The sequence below is a fragment of the Phyllopteryx taeniolatus genome, chromosome 14 (genome assembly GCF_024500385.1).
Source record: "Phyllopteryx taeniolatus isolate TA_2022b chromosome 14, UOR_Ptae_1.2, whole genome shotgun sequence".
Lineage (NCBI taxonomy): Eukaryota > Metazoa > Chordata > Actinopteri > Syngnathiformes > Syngnathidae > Phyllopteryx > Phyllopteryx taeniolatus.
In genome coordinates this window covers 24,012,789-24,029,375 of record NC_084515.1, presented here as the reverse complement: position 1 = coordinate 24,029,375, position 16,587 = coordinate 24,012,789, and the positions used below count along the sequence as shown (strand labels likewise).

The window sequence follows — 16,587 nt, the reverse complement described above, 5'->3', positions numbered from 1 at the left end:
CTTCATGATAAATTCTGCTGAGGATCTGTATGGAAATGCAGATTTCATCTTCCAGCAGAACCTGGACCCTGCCCATACCGCCAGAAGCACCAAAACCTGGTTTGATGCCCATGCCATCACAGTGCTTGACTGGCCAGCCAACTCGCCGGATCTAAACCCCATTGAGAATCTAAGGGGTATTATCAAGAGGAAAATGAGGGGCACCGGACCCAAAAACAAAGAAGAACTGACAGCAAGCATCAAGGAAATCTGGGCTTCCATAACTCCATGATTGGAATTATGGAAATAATTGTTCATGATATTCTAATTTAGTTCTGATTGAGTTTTAACACAGTCTCTGTTTAGTGAAGTAAGAGTTTCAAAAATGTGTGCGTATATCCCAAAAAAATCGAACAACAAGTCAAAAGTGAAGATAAATTCCTTGTTTCTCTTGAGACAGATGGAAATAGAGATTTTTCTCTTCCAGAAAAAGTCATTCTTATAATGATTTCTGCGTGGCATTTTAATAGCAGTAAAAGCTACGAAAGAGAAGATTTTTTTTCTTTTGCGACAGAAACAAGTGTTCTTTTTTGTTTTCCCATCTCCTTCTGTCCTGAAATGCATTGATCCCTTTATACATCAGTCAGACGCTTGTTATCTGCTTTCACTTGATCTGCTTATTTTGGCCCAGGTTGATCTCAGATCAGCGTGTCTCACGGGGTGAATCCGGTGCTTTCACATTTTCGATCCCAATAAATAGGTCTAGTTCCACTTGCAGCATCACAAAGAAGATTAGCGGGTTCCAAGTTTGGGATGTTGCTGCCACGATGTAAGTTGTTGTACATATCCTCGAAAAGGTAATGTTTCACCTCTATGGCATGTATTCAGTAATCGGCATCATTAAAGTGCACCGTGTATGGATATCACTCATCTACATTAAGAAGCATCGGGAGGATATTTGCCAAAGAGAACTGTCTCAAATTGCATGCCAGCTTAAACGTGGGTGATAAAGTATTAAAAAGTGCCGGGCGAAACATGAATGAAATTAAATTCCTATAATGAACAGCTGTGTTTTGCTCATCACCATTACAAATAATTATGATAATTGGATTCGAATAGCAGCAGATCTCAGGACAGGAACGTTCCTTGTACAAAAGACACAGTTATGTTATATTCCGATATTTTATCTGAACAAAGATGGAAAGATGTCTTAGATCTATACATACATTGATTTGCAATAGCATTGTCTTGTGTCAAAGGATCACACGTTTGTTCAATGAAGTTGCCACTGTTAAAATGTAATATGTAATATTTTACCAACATTCTGCATTGTTGGAGTGGCAACACTGTATGCTACAAAAGCTTAGCAAAATGACGCAGAACTTAAATCTTCAAGGTTTTGTTGCTGCAATTTGCAATAAATAAGAACCAATTAGTCTAGCATGGTTTTTACAGTTATTAGAAGTGATACCACAGAAAAACAAAACCAAATTAAAAAAAAAAAAAAAAAACACACACAAATTTGATTTGATGCTGTTAGATTACATATTTTCAAAATTGAAATACATGTGTCATTCATATAATTCATGTATGACACACAATGTTTCTGTTGTCTAACTGTCCAACCCCCATTATTTTTCTACAACATGTAATGATTAAAGAAAAAAAAAACTTTTAATATAGAAAAAATATGTACGGTATTTTGTTTGACAGTAGCTCTGTATATGAGTTGGACTCTTTTTTTTTCAGATTTGTTCAGGTGCCAGATGACATACAGTCGTCTATCATGAATTGAGATATTTTTTTGAAATTCAACTGCTTACCTCATGCTCCGAGATCTGCAACCTGTGTATTAATTTAAAACCATAAACTTTGCATGCGTGTTTAAAACTGTGCCCGTCTGAAAAAAACCCTTGCCCCAAACCCACCCAGCAACCCCTCTACAACTGGGGAAGCTTACGACTATAGTCTCCATATATCATTTATAAGTTACATCGGTTATCCCTGAAGCAACATGTAAGAACATGATACATGACATGAAAAAGGGTCCCACAGCTTACAGTACATCATCACACTCCCCCGCTAAACAATTCCTTATATCAAAACAATGATGTTAACTGCTGTTTAATACAGTACATGAGTACTTGTACTTTTACCACTGAGTGCATATCACTAATATGGAAATGTTTATACGCAACCCTGGAGGGGTTGTACTGTGTACTTTCTGGAATAAAATCAAGTATTTTCTTGATATATATATATATTTACGTTATTATCATAAATCATTGAAGTTTGCATATGTTTAACACCACGGTAAAGAGTCAAAATGCAATATAGACATTTTACTTACCGCTGAAACTCTGAGATTTAAAGCATCATTTCCAGAGTGAAATTGTTGGGTTTTCAGAAAAAGCAACAGACAAACCCTTGGTGAAAAATCCATGTCTTCTTTTTTTTTCTTTCTTTCTTTCTAGGTCTTATTGCGCTTCATGCGGGGACCAAAACTCCAGAAAACACAGACAGAGGAGTGCGTGTGCAATCCACAGTTTGGCGGTCCAAAGTCACTTCTAGACTGCCAGTGCACTAATCACCTTATGATGGACCTACTGGAACCGGCCACGTGCGTAATGCCCATGTTTTGATGTTCCCTTCCATTCGACTGCTACTTCCATAGTAGCCATCAGAAAAGTTTTGTGTCTTTCCACACCATGTGGTGAGGATGCAGCGAGGGGGGTGATGCAGCTGGGATGCAGAGGATTAGTGCATCAAGAGGCAGGGTCGCCTCATCAAAAACCCGATCATCACATGAGCGCTTACTTTTTTGTGGCGCTGCCTCACTGCGCTCTCCAGTGGACAATAGTGCAAACATAATTGCACGATATGTGACCTTGCAAAATGGTGGGCGAAAAGGGGGATTGTCAAAATCACCCATTATTATCCATCCATCCATCCATCCATTTTCTGAGCCGTTATTATTATTATTATTATATTCATATTATGCCTCCACTCGACAGTTCATATGATAAAAGCATATCAGATAGATATGATGTCCCAAGACCGTTAAGATGTTTTAAAACTAGTAAAAGAACCTTAAAATCGATCCTAAAACACACAGGGAGGATTGAGATCTTGGGGCGGTAAAAACAGGGACGGCAGCAACGTAGAGGAACGCATTAAAGATGACACAACAGATTTGGAAAAGGAAGATATTCCCCAGCCAAGGCCTTATTTAAGAGAACGATTTGCCTTAGCCTACAAACTACAACCTTCTGCTGTTCAAAAACGATCTTTCTAATCTGAAGACGCACATGCGGATAAGGTGTACCTGCTCAGTTGTTTTCATTGGCCAATTTAAAATTGGGTGTACGTTAGAACACGTTTTGATAGCATAAAAGCCTGAGCCTCTATCCAAGTGGTTATAATTGACAGGGGGAAAAAATCATTTCAAATTTTTACTTTTTTACTTAAGTCAGTCTGGGTTTTTTTTTTTTTTTTTACATTAAAATAATTTTTTACACAAATATTATACTTAAGTAGTAAATATATTTCAACAACCACAGTGTGTTCTTTTCTCTATTCACTTTTTCAAGAGAAGTATCAAAGGAAAAATAACAATATTTGGTGCCCTACCCAGGCACATGCATAGACATTTGCAGCGGCAGGTGCTCAAACCCCCCCCCCCCCCCCAAAAAAAAAGGCACCCATTGCCAATAATTGAGATGAATGTTATGTAATGCAGAGGGTCTAAATAACTTTATACAACATTGTAATTAAAAACATATGATTTCTTTTCTCATGTGGCCACTAAAAGAAAGAAGAGAACCCCCCCCCCCCCCCCCCTCATTCATTCATTCATTGATCCATCCATCAATTGATTGATTGCCTTATGGGATCAGCAGCTGTGCAGGCAAAAGAACGCGTCTGGACTCATTACCCATAGAGCTTAGCGGCACGTGTTTTTTCTGCATGTGTCCCGGATGTAGCATCACACGAATTGACTGTCAACATGCAAGATGGCCACGCATCACAGGCAAAATGCTGCTGGGCGGAGGAAAGTACAGGTAAATTCCAATAGTTGCTTTATCGCCGAGCACTTGGCAGTGTTTACAGCACGGCTGTCAGTTTAAACGATTCTTTCGCGGGGAATAGACGACCATTAATAAGAATAGCAAAAGAACAGCATCGCTGTTACGACTCTTCAAAGTCGAGCCGGCTAATTTAGCTAGCTTAGCTTAGTGTACAGCGTTTTGTGCCAACGTCGGAGCCGAAATTGAGACACTTTTGTCCGCATTACTTCAACGACTACGTGGCAGATATGCGCATATCTCACGACCACGCTTGTCAAATATTACCCGTCATGTGCGAGCTGTCCTAATTTCGATCGTTTTCTTGGCTTTGCGCCGCTGTTTGTGGGCTCGGTCTAATTGCTGGGAGAACAGATGTAGTTTGGCTCCGTGTTCATTAAGTGCCTCCTATCATCACATGGGTATATTAAGGCAAAGTTTGCTATAGAGCCCCAATAGATACCGTTTCATATATGTTGATTTACACTTATTCCTCATTTAGCATGTCGTTCTAGTAAGCCACAATTGGTCTTGCGAACGACAGCCGCGTGATGTAAATGCTAACGTCCATATTTTTCGGGCGTCTTGAAGAAAGGTGACATAATTGCGGGGGAATTAGCAGCCTGAGCTCAGTGCTGACCGCTCTCTTCCTAGGTATCTTACGTCATTAGAGATGAGGTGGAGAAGTACAACAGAAATGGGGTGAATGCTCTCCAACTCGACCCTGCGTTGAACCGCCTCTTCACTGCTGGAAGGGACTCCATCATCCGGATATGGAGTGTCTACCAGCATAAAGTATTGAATGTTACTATGCCATTATACCTGATGATGCTAAACTCTTCACAAAGCATGCATGTAATTTGCGTTCATTTGTCCTGTGTCATTGTAGCAGGACCCGTATATTGCTTCAATGGAACATCATACAGACTGGGTCAATGACATAGTTCTTTGTTGCAATGGGAAAACATGTGAGTTTGATCATCAACATCTTTATAATCTTTGCCTTCAATAAACTAGATTTACAGCTGCCCTGCGTGATGTAGATTGACCTGCTTATCATGTGTATTTTCAGTGATATCTGCTTCCTCGGATACGACAGTTAAAGTATGGAATGCGCATAAAGGCTTTTGCATGTCAACGTTACGAACACACAAAGACTATGTGAAAGCCTTAGCCTATGCTAAGGACAAGGAACTGGTGGCATCGGCAGGGCTCGACAGACAGATATTTCTGTGGGATGTCAATACTCTTACAGCACTCACTGCTTCCAACAACACTGTCACCAGTAAGTTGTGTTTTTACTGTTCCATTTTGGCTCAGATACTGCCACTGTCTGGTTGGTGTATTGTATTTTCTGTACTTAACCTTGCATGACTAAGTACATTTTGTGTGCAACAGCTTCGTCACTCAGTGGGAACAAAGATTCAATCTACAGTCTGGCAATGAACCAGATGGGCACAGTGATAGTGTCTGGATCCACAGAAAAGGTTAGGCTTCTCCAGCCTTTTTCACATGGGCTGTCTAAGATTTTTCACGGGTCGTGCTTGCAGGCAGAATGCTGCCCTATGTGTAAGGGAATACTAAGAAAACATAACCAGAATATGGAGTGTAACACCTGAGACTCGCTGCCCACATGTCTTTGTGTTCAAAGCGGTTGTCACTGTCCCATCCATCCGTGGCATAAACCCCATTGATGATGTACAGTAATATTTTGTATTGACTTACTGGAAGTACTTTGAAAAGTTGTAGAGATTTACGATTTAATAACTAAAGAGAAGTCAATTTCAGCCAATTCTAGACAAAACCAAAACACCAAAGCTAATCTTTAAAAGTGGTTTAGAATGAGATCAGATAATTAATTCATTCATCTTCCGTTCCGCTTATCCTCACTAGGGTTGCGGGCGTGCTGGAGTCTATCCCAGCTATCTTCGGGCGAGAGGCGGGGTACACCCTGAACTGGTCGCCAGACAATCACAGGGCACATATCAACAAACAACCATTTGCACTCATAGTCACACCAATGGGCAATTTAGAGTTTTCAATTAACCTACCATGCATGTTTTTGGGATGTGGGAGGAAACCGGAGTGCCCGGAGAAAACCCACGCAGGCACGGGGGGAGAGCATGCAAACTCCACCCAGGCGGGGCCGGGATTTGAACCCCGGTGCTCAGAACTGTGAGGCAGATGTGCTAACCAGTTGTCCGCTGAGATCAGATAATTGATAGAGATAATTGTATCATGATGCCTTGAATATTTAGTTGTCTATGGACCCAATTTGTTAGATTGTGTAGCCCACTGATACTGAACTGTGAAATTAAACTTGTTTTATGACAATTTGAAGTGCATATTTTGATTTTTTTTTACTGGATAATGTAATTAATTGAACTGACAAGCATCCTTACATTTATTGTCACCAATTGCCTTTCTTTAAGCCTTTTTTTTTTTTTTCCCCCACCCAGGTGCTGAGAGTGTGGGATCCACGAACATGTGCAAAACTGATGAAGCTAAAAGGCCACACAGATAATGTCAAGTCGCTGCTTTTGAATCGGGATGGCACTCAAGTGAGTTTAGCTGTTAAAAATTGCTCGTGGTTTGTAGATTTATTTTTATTTTTTTTAGATATTTCATTTTGGGTGACGACAAATCTGCTGTGCTACCCTGCAGTGCCTGTCAGGCAGTTCAGATGGAACAATTCGTCTGTGGTCCCTTGGTCAGCAGCGATGCATTGCAACGTACCGTGTGCACGATGAAGGCGTTTGGGCCCTGCAGGTCAATGAGGCTTTCACGCATGTCTATTCTGGAGGTCGAGACAAGAAGATCTATTGCACAGACCTGCGCAACCCGGACATCCGTGTTCTCATCTGTGAGGAGAAGGCTCCAGTGCTAAAAGTAAGAAGCCATTACTTGGACTTTGTCAGAAACAAATAAAAAACAATCAAGTGTCCCAAAGGGAAACTAAAGGAACATGTTTAAAAAAGACAACTAATGTGTGAATATCTGCGCTATAGATAAGACTATATAATTTTTTTTAAATATAGTTTCACCCCGCCGACACACTCTAAACACATTTAAACTTAGACGACCAGTCGAAAGCCTGAACACTGTCATTGAATAGCACTAGAAAGTGTGTCCAAACTTTTAACTGGTAGTATATTAAAACGCACAACATGAACTTAGTAAAACCAACTTTTTAAAGTATGCCATAGTGCCCAGTTCTCCAAATAAGAAGAAAAGCATGCTTGGGGGGCTATGAACTAGTTTGTTTTTGGACCGGTGAATTTAGTTCAACATTTTTAATTATGAACTATGAACTGAACTAGTTTATTTTTGGAATGATGAAGTGACCTTTGAACTATAAAATGAACTTCTCCAAAGCTGATACTGTATTATTTCACATCGCGTAATACACTATATTGCCAAAAGTATACGTTCACCTGCCTTGACTTGAATATGAATTTGTGACATCCCATGACCTCAGTCCACCCTCTGCAATTATAACATCTTAAACTCTTCTGGAAAGGCTTTCCACAAGGTTTAGAAGTGTGTTTATGGGAATTTTTGACAATTTTTGCAGATATGCATTTGTGAGGTTACACACTGATGTTGGACAAGAAGGCCTGGCTCTGTCTCTGCTCCAATTCATCCCAAAAGTGTTCTATAGGGTTTAGGTCAGTATTGTGTAGGCCAATCAAGTTTATCCACACCAAACTCTCTCATTGATGTCTTTATGAACCTTGATTTGTGTATTGGTGCACAGTCATGTTGGAACAGGAAAGGGCCATCTCCAAACTGTCCCCACAAAGTTGGAAATGTCCAAATTATTAGCCCCTGAGCTCCAGTGAAAGGCACACTTCACCATACCAAGACATTTTGGACAGTCAAACAGTTTCCTTTTCCAACATGTATGTGTGCCAGTACACAAAGCAAGTTCCATAAAGACATGGATGAGAGAATTTGGTATAGAGGAACTAGATGATTGGCCTGCACAGAGTCATGCCCTCAACCCGATAGAACACCTTTGGGTTGATTTCGAGTGGATAGTGATTCAGGCCTTCTCGTCCAACATCAGTGTGTGACCTCACAAATATGCTCCTGGAAGGATAGGCAGAAATTCCCATAAACTTACTTCTAAACCTTACTGAAAGCCTTCCCACAAGAGTTGAATCTGTTATAGCTGCAAAGGGTAGACCAACATCATATTAAGCCATATGGATGTAGAATGGGATGTCACTTAAAATCATATGTAAGTCAAGGCAGGTGAGCGAATACCTTTGGCAATATAGTGTATACAGTCCCCCACAAAGGTATTGTAACGGCAAGGTGAATTCCTTTGTTTTTGTTGTATACTGAAGACATTTGGGTTTCAGATCAAAAGATTAATATGAGACAGAAGTTCAGAGCTCCAGCGTTTATTTCTTGGTATTCACATCTAGATGTGTTAAATAACTGAGGACAGAGCACCTTTTGTTTGAAGCCACCCACTTTTCAAATGAGCAAAAGTATTAGAACATGTGACTGATGGGTGTTTCTCAGGTGTTTCCTTTTAATTGCTTAAACATTTGATAGTGCTTGTATTTGGCTTTGGGTTTCACCTATGAAAACTGCATTTGCTGTTAAGCAAACATGAAGACCAGAGAGCTGTCTATGGGAGAAAAGCAAACCATTTTGAAGCTGAGAGAAGAGGGAAACTTGTTTAAAAGTGTGGGGTTTTTTTCGCTGTCATGGCGGCGATATTTAGTGACTTATGCTGCGTTGACAACGGACGTGAGGCGCACGTTCGCTTCCGCGGCTTGGCATCGTATTGAGTTGCGTTAGCTGTAGCTCGTAGGTAGCTGGGGTGGCTGCCTCAAAATACCCATGCAACAAGCATTCCACCCTAGAACAGGGGAAAGCAGAAACTATATCATACATGCAAATCAACCGCCTTTCTGCGAAATTCGCCGTTTTGAACTCACAATCGGAGCGGACATCCTCTATTGCTACTCTTACAAACATGACACTGGCTGATCTGATGAGCAACATTTTTGCTCATCAGATCAGCCAGTGTCATGTTTGTTGCTCTGGTCTTTTGTAATTTCCGGGCGGATGCATTTGGGATTAGTCTTTGAAGTTGGTAATAGTGGAAAATGAAGTGAAACAGACCGATTTTAGTCAATTGTTTTCCAGAATGAGAGTGCTTAAAGAGGAGGATGCTCTTCATGGGGCACAGCTTGAACCAGGCATCAGGTGGAGGTGGGCTTGGCTCAAGTTTAAGGCCAAAACAAACAAAAAAAACAAAGAAATGAGGCAAAATTTATTTAAATCTTAAGTTTGTACATCAACATGTACTTGAGCGGTGGTGCTTGAAGAAAAAAGTTTTTTCTATTTATCATAACCTTGAGTGTAGGGTGTTTGTAATAAAGTGACATCCCAGTGAATTCCACTGGATATTCAGCAAAGCTCAATAGGACATTGCTTGTTCATACATAGTAAATGTCTTTACTCGTGCACACTCGTGCATGCCGGCCGGCAGTGTGTTTGTCATGTGACATGTTATTTCGGTAGCTTTATTTTGGTGAAAAAGTATTTCGGTCTGAAACTCAAAATGCACCTTTGGCCTGTTTTCGGCTGAAACATTTCGGCGGCCGACATTTCGGTGTATCACCAGTAAACACAAGGGGTCTTCAGTTTAAGATGATACTGATATATAACATTCTGAGGTAATTAATGGCGAGTTATGATCTACTTTGCATAGTGGTGTAACAACACATTTGTCATCCAGCACAAGAAGTTACACTCATTTACCACTGTAAAGGCTGTTTTTCATTTGATTCTTTTATATTTATGGTCTAGAAGTGTTTTTTCATACAAATATTTACTCAATTTATGACTTTACCATGTTAGCGTAAGTTAGTGTTAAAACCGACAGACATACAAATTTGTTGCTGCCGTAGTAACAGAACTATGTTGTAAACCGAGGAACCCCTGTATATGCACTGAACTCCCTTTCAAGCTTGCTCCTATCTGTTCTTTGCACAGATGGAACTGGACAGATCTGCTGACCCACCTCCTGCTATCTGGGTCTCCACCACCAAGTCATCTGTTAATAAATGGGTAGGCATGCGTGATGCAATGCCCCTGTGAGCATAACAACTCAGAATAGAGTGTAGTTAAATTCAATGATACCACATCTAATGTCATCCTGCTATTTGTTTAAGAAATACCCGATATCAGTGATTCTCAAAGTGTGGTACAAGTACCACTAGTGGTCCTTGGTCTCTTTCTCGTGGCACGCCAAAGGACCACCGAATTAAATACAATTGCAATTTACAACATTTAAAATATGACAATCAAACATTTTAGAATAACGTTTGTAGCTATGCAACAGCTTATTTAAACTTTTTTTTAAATCAAGGACAGTACTTTAAAAAAAAAAAACTTTCATGTGCAGTATGTTTTCCTTAAGTACAGTAAAATTCAGTTGTATTTAACTTAAGTACAGTAAATGTGCTTTTTAGGACTAAAGCCTCAGCCTTTTTTTTTTAATAAATGTATTTTAATGTTGGCCATGATGATGGTATTTGGAAAGCAAAATATTTTTTTCTAAATGTATTTTAATGTTGGCCATGATGATGGTACTTGGAAAGCAAAATATTTTTGAGGTGGTACTTGGTGTCAAAGGTTTGAGAACTGCTGCTCTATATGACAAACCAGTTGATACAGATGATAATATAGTTGATACAACGGTAATTTGGCATGACATAGTGAGGAACTGCTCGATAATATACGGCAAAGTGTATATTTGATTGTTTCGATGTACTTCTATCCAGTCTCTCAAGGGAATGCACAACTTCAGATCATCAGGGGAGTACGACAATGACTGCAGCACCCCCCTAACGCCACTGTGCACACAGGCAGACCAAGTCATCAAGGGTAAACATATGTCAAACGAGATTTCGCTTCGGCATCTCTCTCAGTTTAATGAGCAAACGTCTGAATTGCCTTTGTAGGAGGTGCAAGTATTATACAGTGCCACATTCTGAATGACAAGCGGCACATACTTACCAAAGATACCAACAACAACGTTGCTTTCTGGGATGTCCTGAAGGTAAATGATCGCAATAGAATATGTTTGACAAGTCACACAGAAACCTATTCAATCAGTCTTTTGGTTTGAACGGAGCCCTTGTGTGATCTTTAGGCTTGCAAAGGTGAAGACCTAGGCAAAGTGGAGTTTGATGAGGAGATTAAAAAGCGTTTCAAGATGGTCTACGTGCCAAACTGGTTCTCAGTTGATTTGAAAACTGGGGTGAGTCGTCATCCTAACGTGGAAACAGTTCACAACTACATTATTCAAACTGTTGTGTAGTAACGGTGTTTATATTGGAGGAGTAGTATTGTCAAACTGCAAAACTTGGAACTCTAGTGAATGACCTACAGAGAGCTGGGACCAAAGTAACAAAGCCTACCATCAGTAACACACTACGCCGCCAGGGGCTCAAATCCTGCTGAAGCCAGTACATGTCCAGGCCTGTCTGAAGTTTGCTAGAGAGCATTTGGATGATCCAGAAGAGGACTGGGAGAATGTCATATGGTCAGATGAAACCAAAATAGAACTTTTGGGTAGAAACTTGACGTCGTGTTTGGAGGAGATGCTGAGTTGCATCCAAAGATCACCATACCTACTGTGAAGCATGGGGGTAGAAACATCATGCTTTGGGGCTGTTTTTCTGCAAAGGGATCAGGACGGCTGGTCCATGTAAAGGAAAGAATGAATGGGTCCAGCAAGGGCATTGAAGATGAAACGTTGGCTGGGTCTTTCAGCATGACAATGATCCCGAACGCACCGCCCGGGCAACGAAGGAGTGGCTTCGTTAAAAGCATTTCAAGGTCCTGAAGTGGCCGAGCCAGTTTCCGGATCTCAACCCCAAAGAAAAGCTTTGGAGGGAGTTGAAAGTCTGCCTTTGCCCAGCGACAGCCCCAAAACATTACTGCTCCAGAGGAGATCCGCATGGAGGAATGGGCCAAAATACCAGCAACAGTGTGTGAAAACCTTGTGAAGACTTACAGAAAACGTTTGACCTTTGTCATTGCCAACAAAGGGTATATCACAAAGTATTGAGATGAACTTTTGTTATTGACCAAATACTTATTTTCTACCATAATGTGCTAATAAATTCTTTAAAAATGCCCCACTGTACGATATTAAACTCTGACCTCAAGGTACCGCTGTATTCTCTAACGAAACAAATCCAGTATTGTTAGCCTTTTTATGAGGAACCGGGTGATCGAAAAGCTGTGTTTCCTCTCTGTGATGTGCTGCTGAATAGATGCTCACCATCACACTGGACGAGAGCGACTGCTTCGCTGCCTGGGTGTCGGCAAAGGACGCGGGTTTCTCAAGCTCTGACGGATCCGACCCAAAATGTAGGAAACCTGGCCAAATGTCATTTATGCTGCAGTTATCATTTACGTCATATTTCCCATTTTGTCTCGGCAGTAAACTTAGGTGGACTGCTGCTTCAGGCTCTGCTGGAGTTCTGGCCCAGAACTCGCATCAATCCCATGGATGAGGAAGAGAACGAAGTGAACCATGGTGAGGAGAGCTGGAAGATAGTCTGATTACTTGAGTTTTTTTTCTGGCTATTTATCAACAGTGAAGGTACAATTAATTTCCCCTCTTACTATAAGACCATGAAGCCTGGTCGCCGTTACTTGTGAGTTGTCGATTGAATAAATTAAGCTTTATTTGTCGAGTAAACAGTTCAAATGCTATACCTGCCTTTAGTGAATGGAGAGCAGGAGAACCGGATCCAGAAAGGAAATGGATACTTCCAGGTGCCGCCACACACACCGGTTATCTTTGGGGAAGCAGGAGGCAGAACTCTTTTTAGGTAATGTTGTCTTTTCAGTTTGGGAAAAAGCTTTTTTTTTTGTTGCATACGAGCTCAACCAGTCAGGCCATTTACATGAATCGTATACGTTTTTCGTTGGGGGTGTCTGCAGGGGCCCGGGGGATCCCCCAGTCCCCCCGCCTACAATGTTTGTTTTGTCACCTTTTTCATGCCTTTGGTGTTTGCATGTCTGTAAAAGTGAGCACACTTCATCACTGGTGGGATTTTGCTGCAGGTTGCTTTGTCGAGATTCAGGCGGAGAGACTGAGTCCATGCTGCTGAATGAGACTGTTCCTCAATGGGTCATTGATATAACTGTAGATGTGAGTAATGTGGTCATTTTCACCTTTTCAATTAGTCATTGTAAAATTTATTTCATTTTACTATACACGTAATGGTTAAGTAATATCTGACAATCGACCAAAACGCTACATTTTCCTGTCCATAGAGCTCTACATTTGATGTTCAACATAACATGCTCAATATTCAAAAATATTAATACTGATGCAAATTTAAAGGCTTTATTGTTATTTAAAAGTATTGTGTATGCGTTACTGTGAGCAGCTTTCCCCTTAAATATTGCCCCCTTCTCCTCTGCCAGAAAAACATGCCCAAGTTCAACAAAATTCCATTCTACCTCCAGCCTCATTCATCCTCTGGTGCGAAAACGCTGAAAAAGTGAGTTCCCCGCCCCCAAGTACTCTTCTTGTTTTTTTTATCATAGAGAAGAACTCAAATGCCTTCTGTGTTGATTTTATTTGCACCCTTTGCGCTCCACAGGGACCGTCTTTCAGCCAGTGACATGCTGCAGGTGAGGAAGGTGATGGAGCACGTGTATGAGAAGATCATCAACCTGGACAACGAGTCTCAGACCACCAGCTCCTCTGCCAACGATAAGCCCGGGGAGCAGGAAAAGGAGGAGGACATGGCCATGCTTGCTGAGGAGAAGATAGAGCTAATGTGTCAAGACCAGGTACATTTGATTGCCTTTCATCCCTTTACACAAACCTAAATGCATCCTCTAAGATAGTGACTCCTAAAGTTTTGTTGGTACGCAAAGAATCACTGAATTAAATGTTAAAATGTTTTAATTCAGTACAAGTACAGTTCCATTGTGTTTAACCTTTAAATGCAATAAATTTGCATTTAATATTTTAGAACTGTTTTCAAACGGGTACAATTTCTACTTGGGTGCAGAATATTGTTATTGAATCTTAAGTACGTTTTTGTTAATTTTCCCCTACTACAGCACAGTGTTAAGAGCAGTAAAACCTCTGCTAATGCATGCCGAGTATTTTTTGGCGTGGTACTTTAAAAGGTTTGAGAACCACTGCCCTAAAAAACTGGTCTCCTTCTCTTCTCACCACTAGGTTCTGGATCCAAACATGGACCTGCGAACAGTGAAATATTTTATCTGGAAAAGTGGCGGGGACTTGACACTTCACTATAGGCAGAAGTCCACGTGAAAGTTAAACTTGAACAATCAAGATTCTTTTTTTTTTTGTTTTTTTTTGTTTGTTTTTGTTTGTGTCATTTGCCAATTGCCACCCATCAGACATGTCATATCCTGAAGTCCATTCATGGTCAAACGGTTGTAGTATGCACAGGGGTTTACTGAGATATTTCCAAGGATGTGTCCAACGGAACATAACAAGCTGGAGCAGTCAAGAGACAAGATGTTTTTTTTTTGTTTTTTTTTAAAAACAGTTTGAAGAATGGACTAAAACCTTTGGTTGTTTTTTTTTTTTTTTTTACATCTTTGACTGCTATGTTTATTATAAACTGCTGTGTGTGCGTAGAATGCTATAGTACATTCCAGACCTATCCTTGTTCTAAAAACACTCCACAGTGTCAACGGTATCTCTGGTTTTGAACGCCCACGCTCTCTGGAAGCATCACAGTCGCGCATCCTCACTTGAACGTAACCTTGACTTCTAATTATGACAGAGCTTGAACGTCACCACACTTGTCTTTGTCTCTTTTACCTGTGCTGTTCTCAGTGAACAGAATGATTTCATGTATCATTGTGGACAATATTTTTGATTTAAGTGACTTGGGGGGGGGGGGGGGGGGGGGATTGCATCAGTTTTGTTGTACAGTTTACTTAATACCAACTGTTATTTTTCAGATTCCTTAGAACACATTCATGGCTGTAATTTAACATGGATGATACAAATGGTATTTGTTGTATACACTACAACCTGGAAATTGCAGTTTACTCATTAAGAATGATTGTAGTTGTTCAAATCATCTTAGAAATTTTAAATTATATGCAGTGGAACCTTGATCGAACGGACTAATAGAGACGTGGGGTCGTCCGATGTAGCCGATAGTCCGTTACGTTGAAGCATTTTTTTTAAGGCCATATTACTGTACAGTACTAAATTGTTTTTTTGTGACCTAAAATGCCCAGTGGAGTACAAGTTAGTATAAATATTAAAACAAAAAAAATCTTTGTTTTAAAGTTTAACATTTTATCCAAACTTAACACGCCGGTGTGCTTGCTCATGGTGATATTGTTGCCGTACAGTACTCATCATAGGCTTTCATGAGCTGTGAGGAATTAGTGTGCTTCCTAGTTCAAAATTCATTGCTGAAGGTGAATGGCTTGGCCAAAAGAAAAGTGGCTGTACCCAAAATAGCATGTCCAGACTCCAAAGACTTGTTTTGTATTCTTCAGAGCAATGCCGCTCTCGCTCGCTCTATGCACAACAGATCGTCACATGCCTCTTTTGGAATTGGATCTAGTCATATTGTATATCTGTGACCCGGAAATACGTCTGTTCCGTTCTCTGCCTGCATTATGCCACAGCGCCAGTAAACGGCAGCGGCCAATTCTGGAACTGAAAGAATTTGGAAAGCATTTTTGGAAGCATTGTTCAGTGCCAACGGTCCGTTTTATCCGATATCCGTTGTATCGTGTTCTGTTTTATCAATTTTCCACTGTATATCTTATCTATTAATAGATGTGAATATATAGATATAGATGTTTATATATGTAAATATATATAGATCTATATGTACATGTGTGTGTGTATATATATATATATACACACACACGTGTGTGTGTATGTATATATATATATATATATACACGCGTGTGTGTATGTATACATATATATATATATACACGCGTGTGTGTATGTATACATATATATACACGTGTGTGTGTGTATATATATATATATATATATATATATATACAACCCCAATTCCAATGAAGTTGGGACGTTGTGTTAAACAAATAAAAACAATACAATGATTTGCATCATGTTCAACCTATATTTAATTAAATAGACTACAAAGACAAAATATGTAATGTTCAAACTGATAAAGTTTATTGTTTTTAGCAAATAATCATTAACTTAGAATTTTATGGCAGCAACACGTTCCAAAAAAGCTGGGACAGGTGGCAAAGAAAGACTGAGAAAGTTGAGGAATGCTCATCAAACACCTGTTTGGAACATCCCACAAGTGAACAGGCTAATTGGGAACAGGTGGGTGCCATGATTGGGTAGAAAAGGAGCTTCCCTGAATTGCTCAGTCATTCACAAGCAAAGATGGGGCGAGGTTCACCTCTTTGTGAACAAGTGCGTGAGAAAATAGTTGAACAGTTTAAGGACAATGTTCCTCAACGTACAATTGCAAGGAATTTAGGGATTTCATCATCT

General features: G+C 40.2%; 2 protein-coding genes across 3 annotated transcripts in view; one reads left to right on the top strand and one right to left on the bottom strand.

Moving 5' to 3' along the window:
- Positions 1-2,711, bottom strand: part of LOC133488824 (sodium channel protein type 4 subunit alpha-like) — a 47,599-nt gene extending 44,888 nt beyond the window's left edge. For both annotated transcript variants that reach the window (XM_061797213.1, XM_061797212.1), the window contains exon 1: positions 2,330-2,711. The gene's annotated coding sequence lies outside the window, so the exon portion shown is untranslated. The remainder of the gene's footprint in view (positions 1-2,329) is intronic.
- Positions 2,712-3,904: 1,193 nt separating this feature from the next.
- On the top strand, positions 3,905-14,876 carry LOC133488697 (WD repeat-containing protein 48). Its single transcript, XM_061796905.1, has 18 exons — positions 3,905-4,040; positions 4,698-4,838; positions 4,933-5,011; positions 5,116-5,328; positions 5,442-5,530; positions 6,503-6,604; positions 6,708-6,932; positions 10,062-10,136; positions 10,853-10,955; positions 11,033-11,130; positions 11,224-11,331; positions 12,353-12,449; positions 12,523-12,618; positions 12,811-12,916; positions 13,152-13,239; positions 13,518-13,594; positions 13,697-13,889; positions 14,287-14,876. Exons 1-18 carry the CDS (start codon positions 3,993-3,995, stop codon positions 14,380-14,382), a joined length of 2,034 nt encoding a protein of 677 aa, XP_061652889.1. The 5' UTR covers positions 3,905-3,992; the 3' UTR covers positions 14,383-14,876.
- The last annotated feature ends 1,711 nt before the right edge of the window (positions 14,877-16,587 follow it).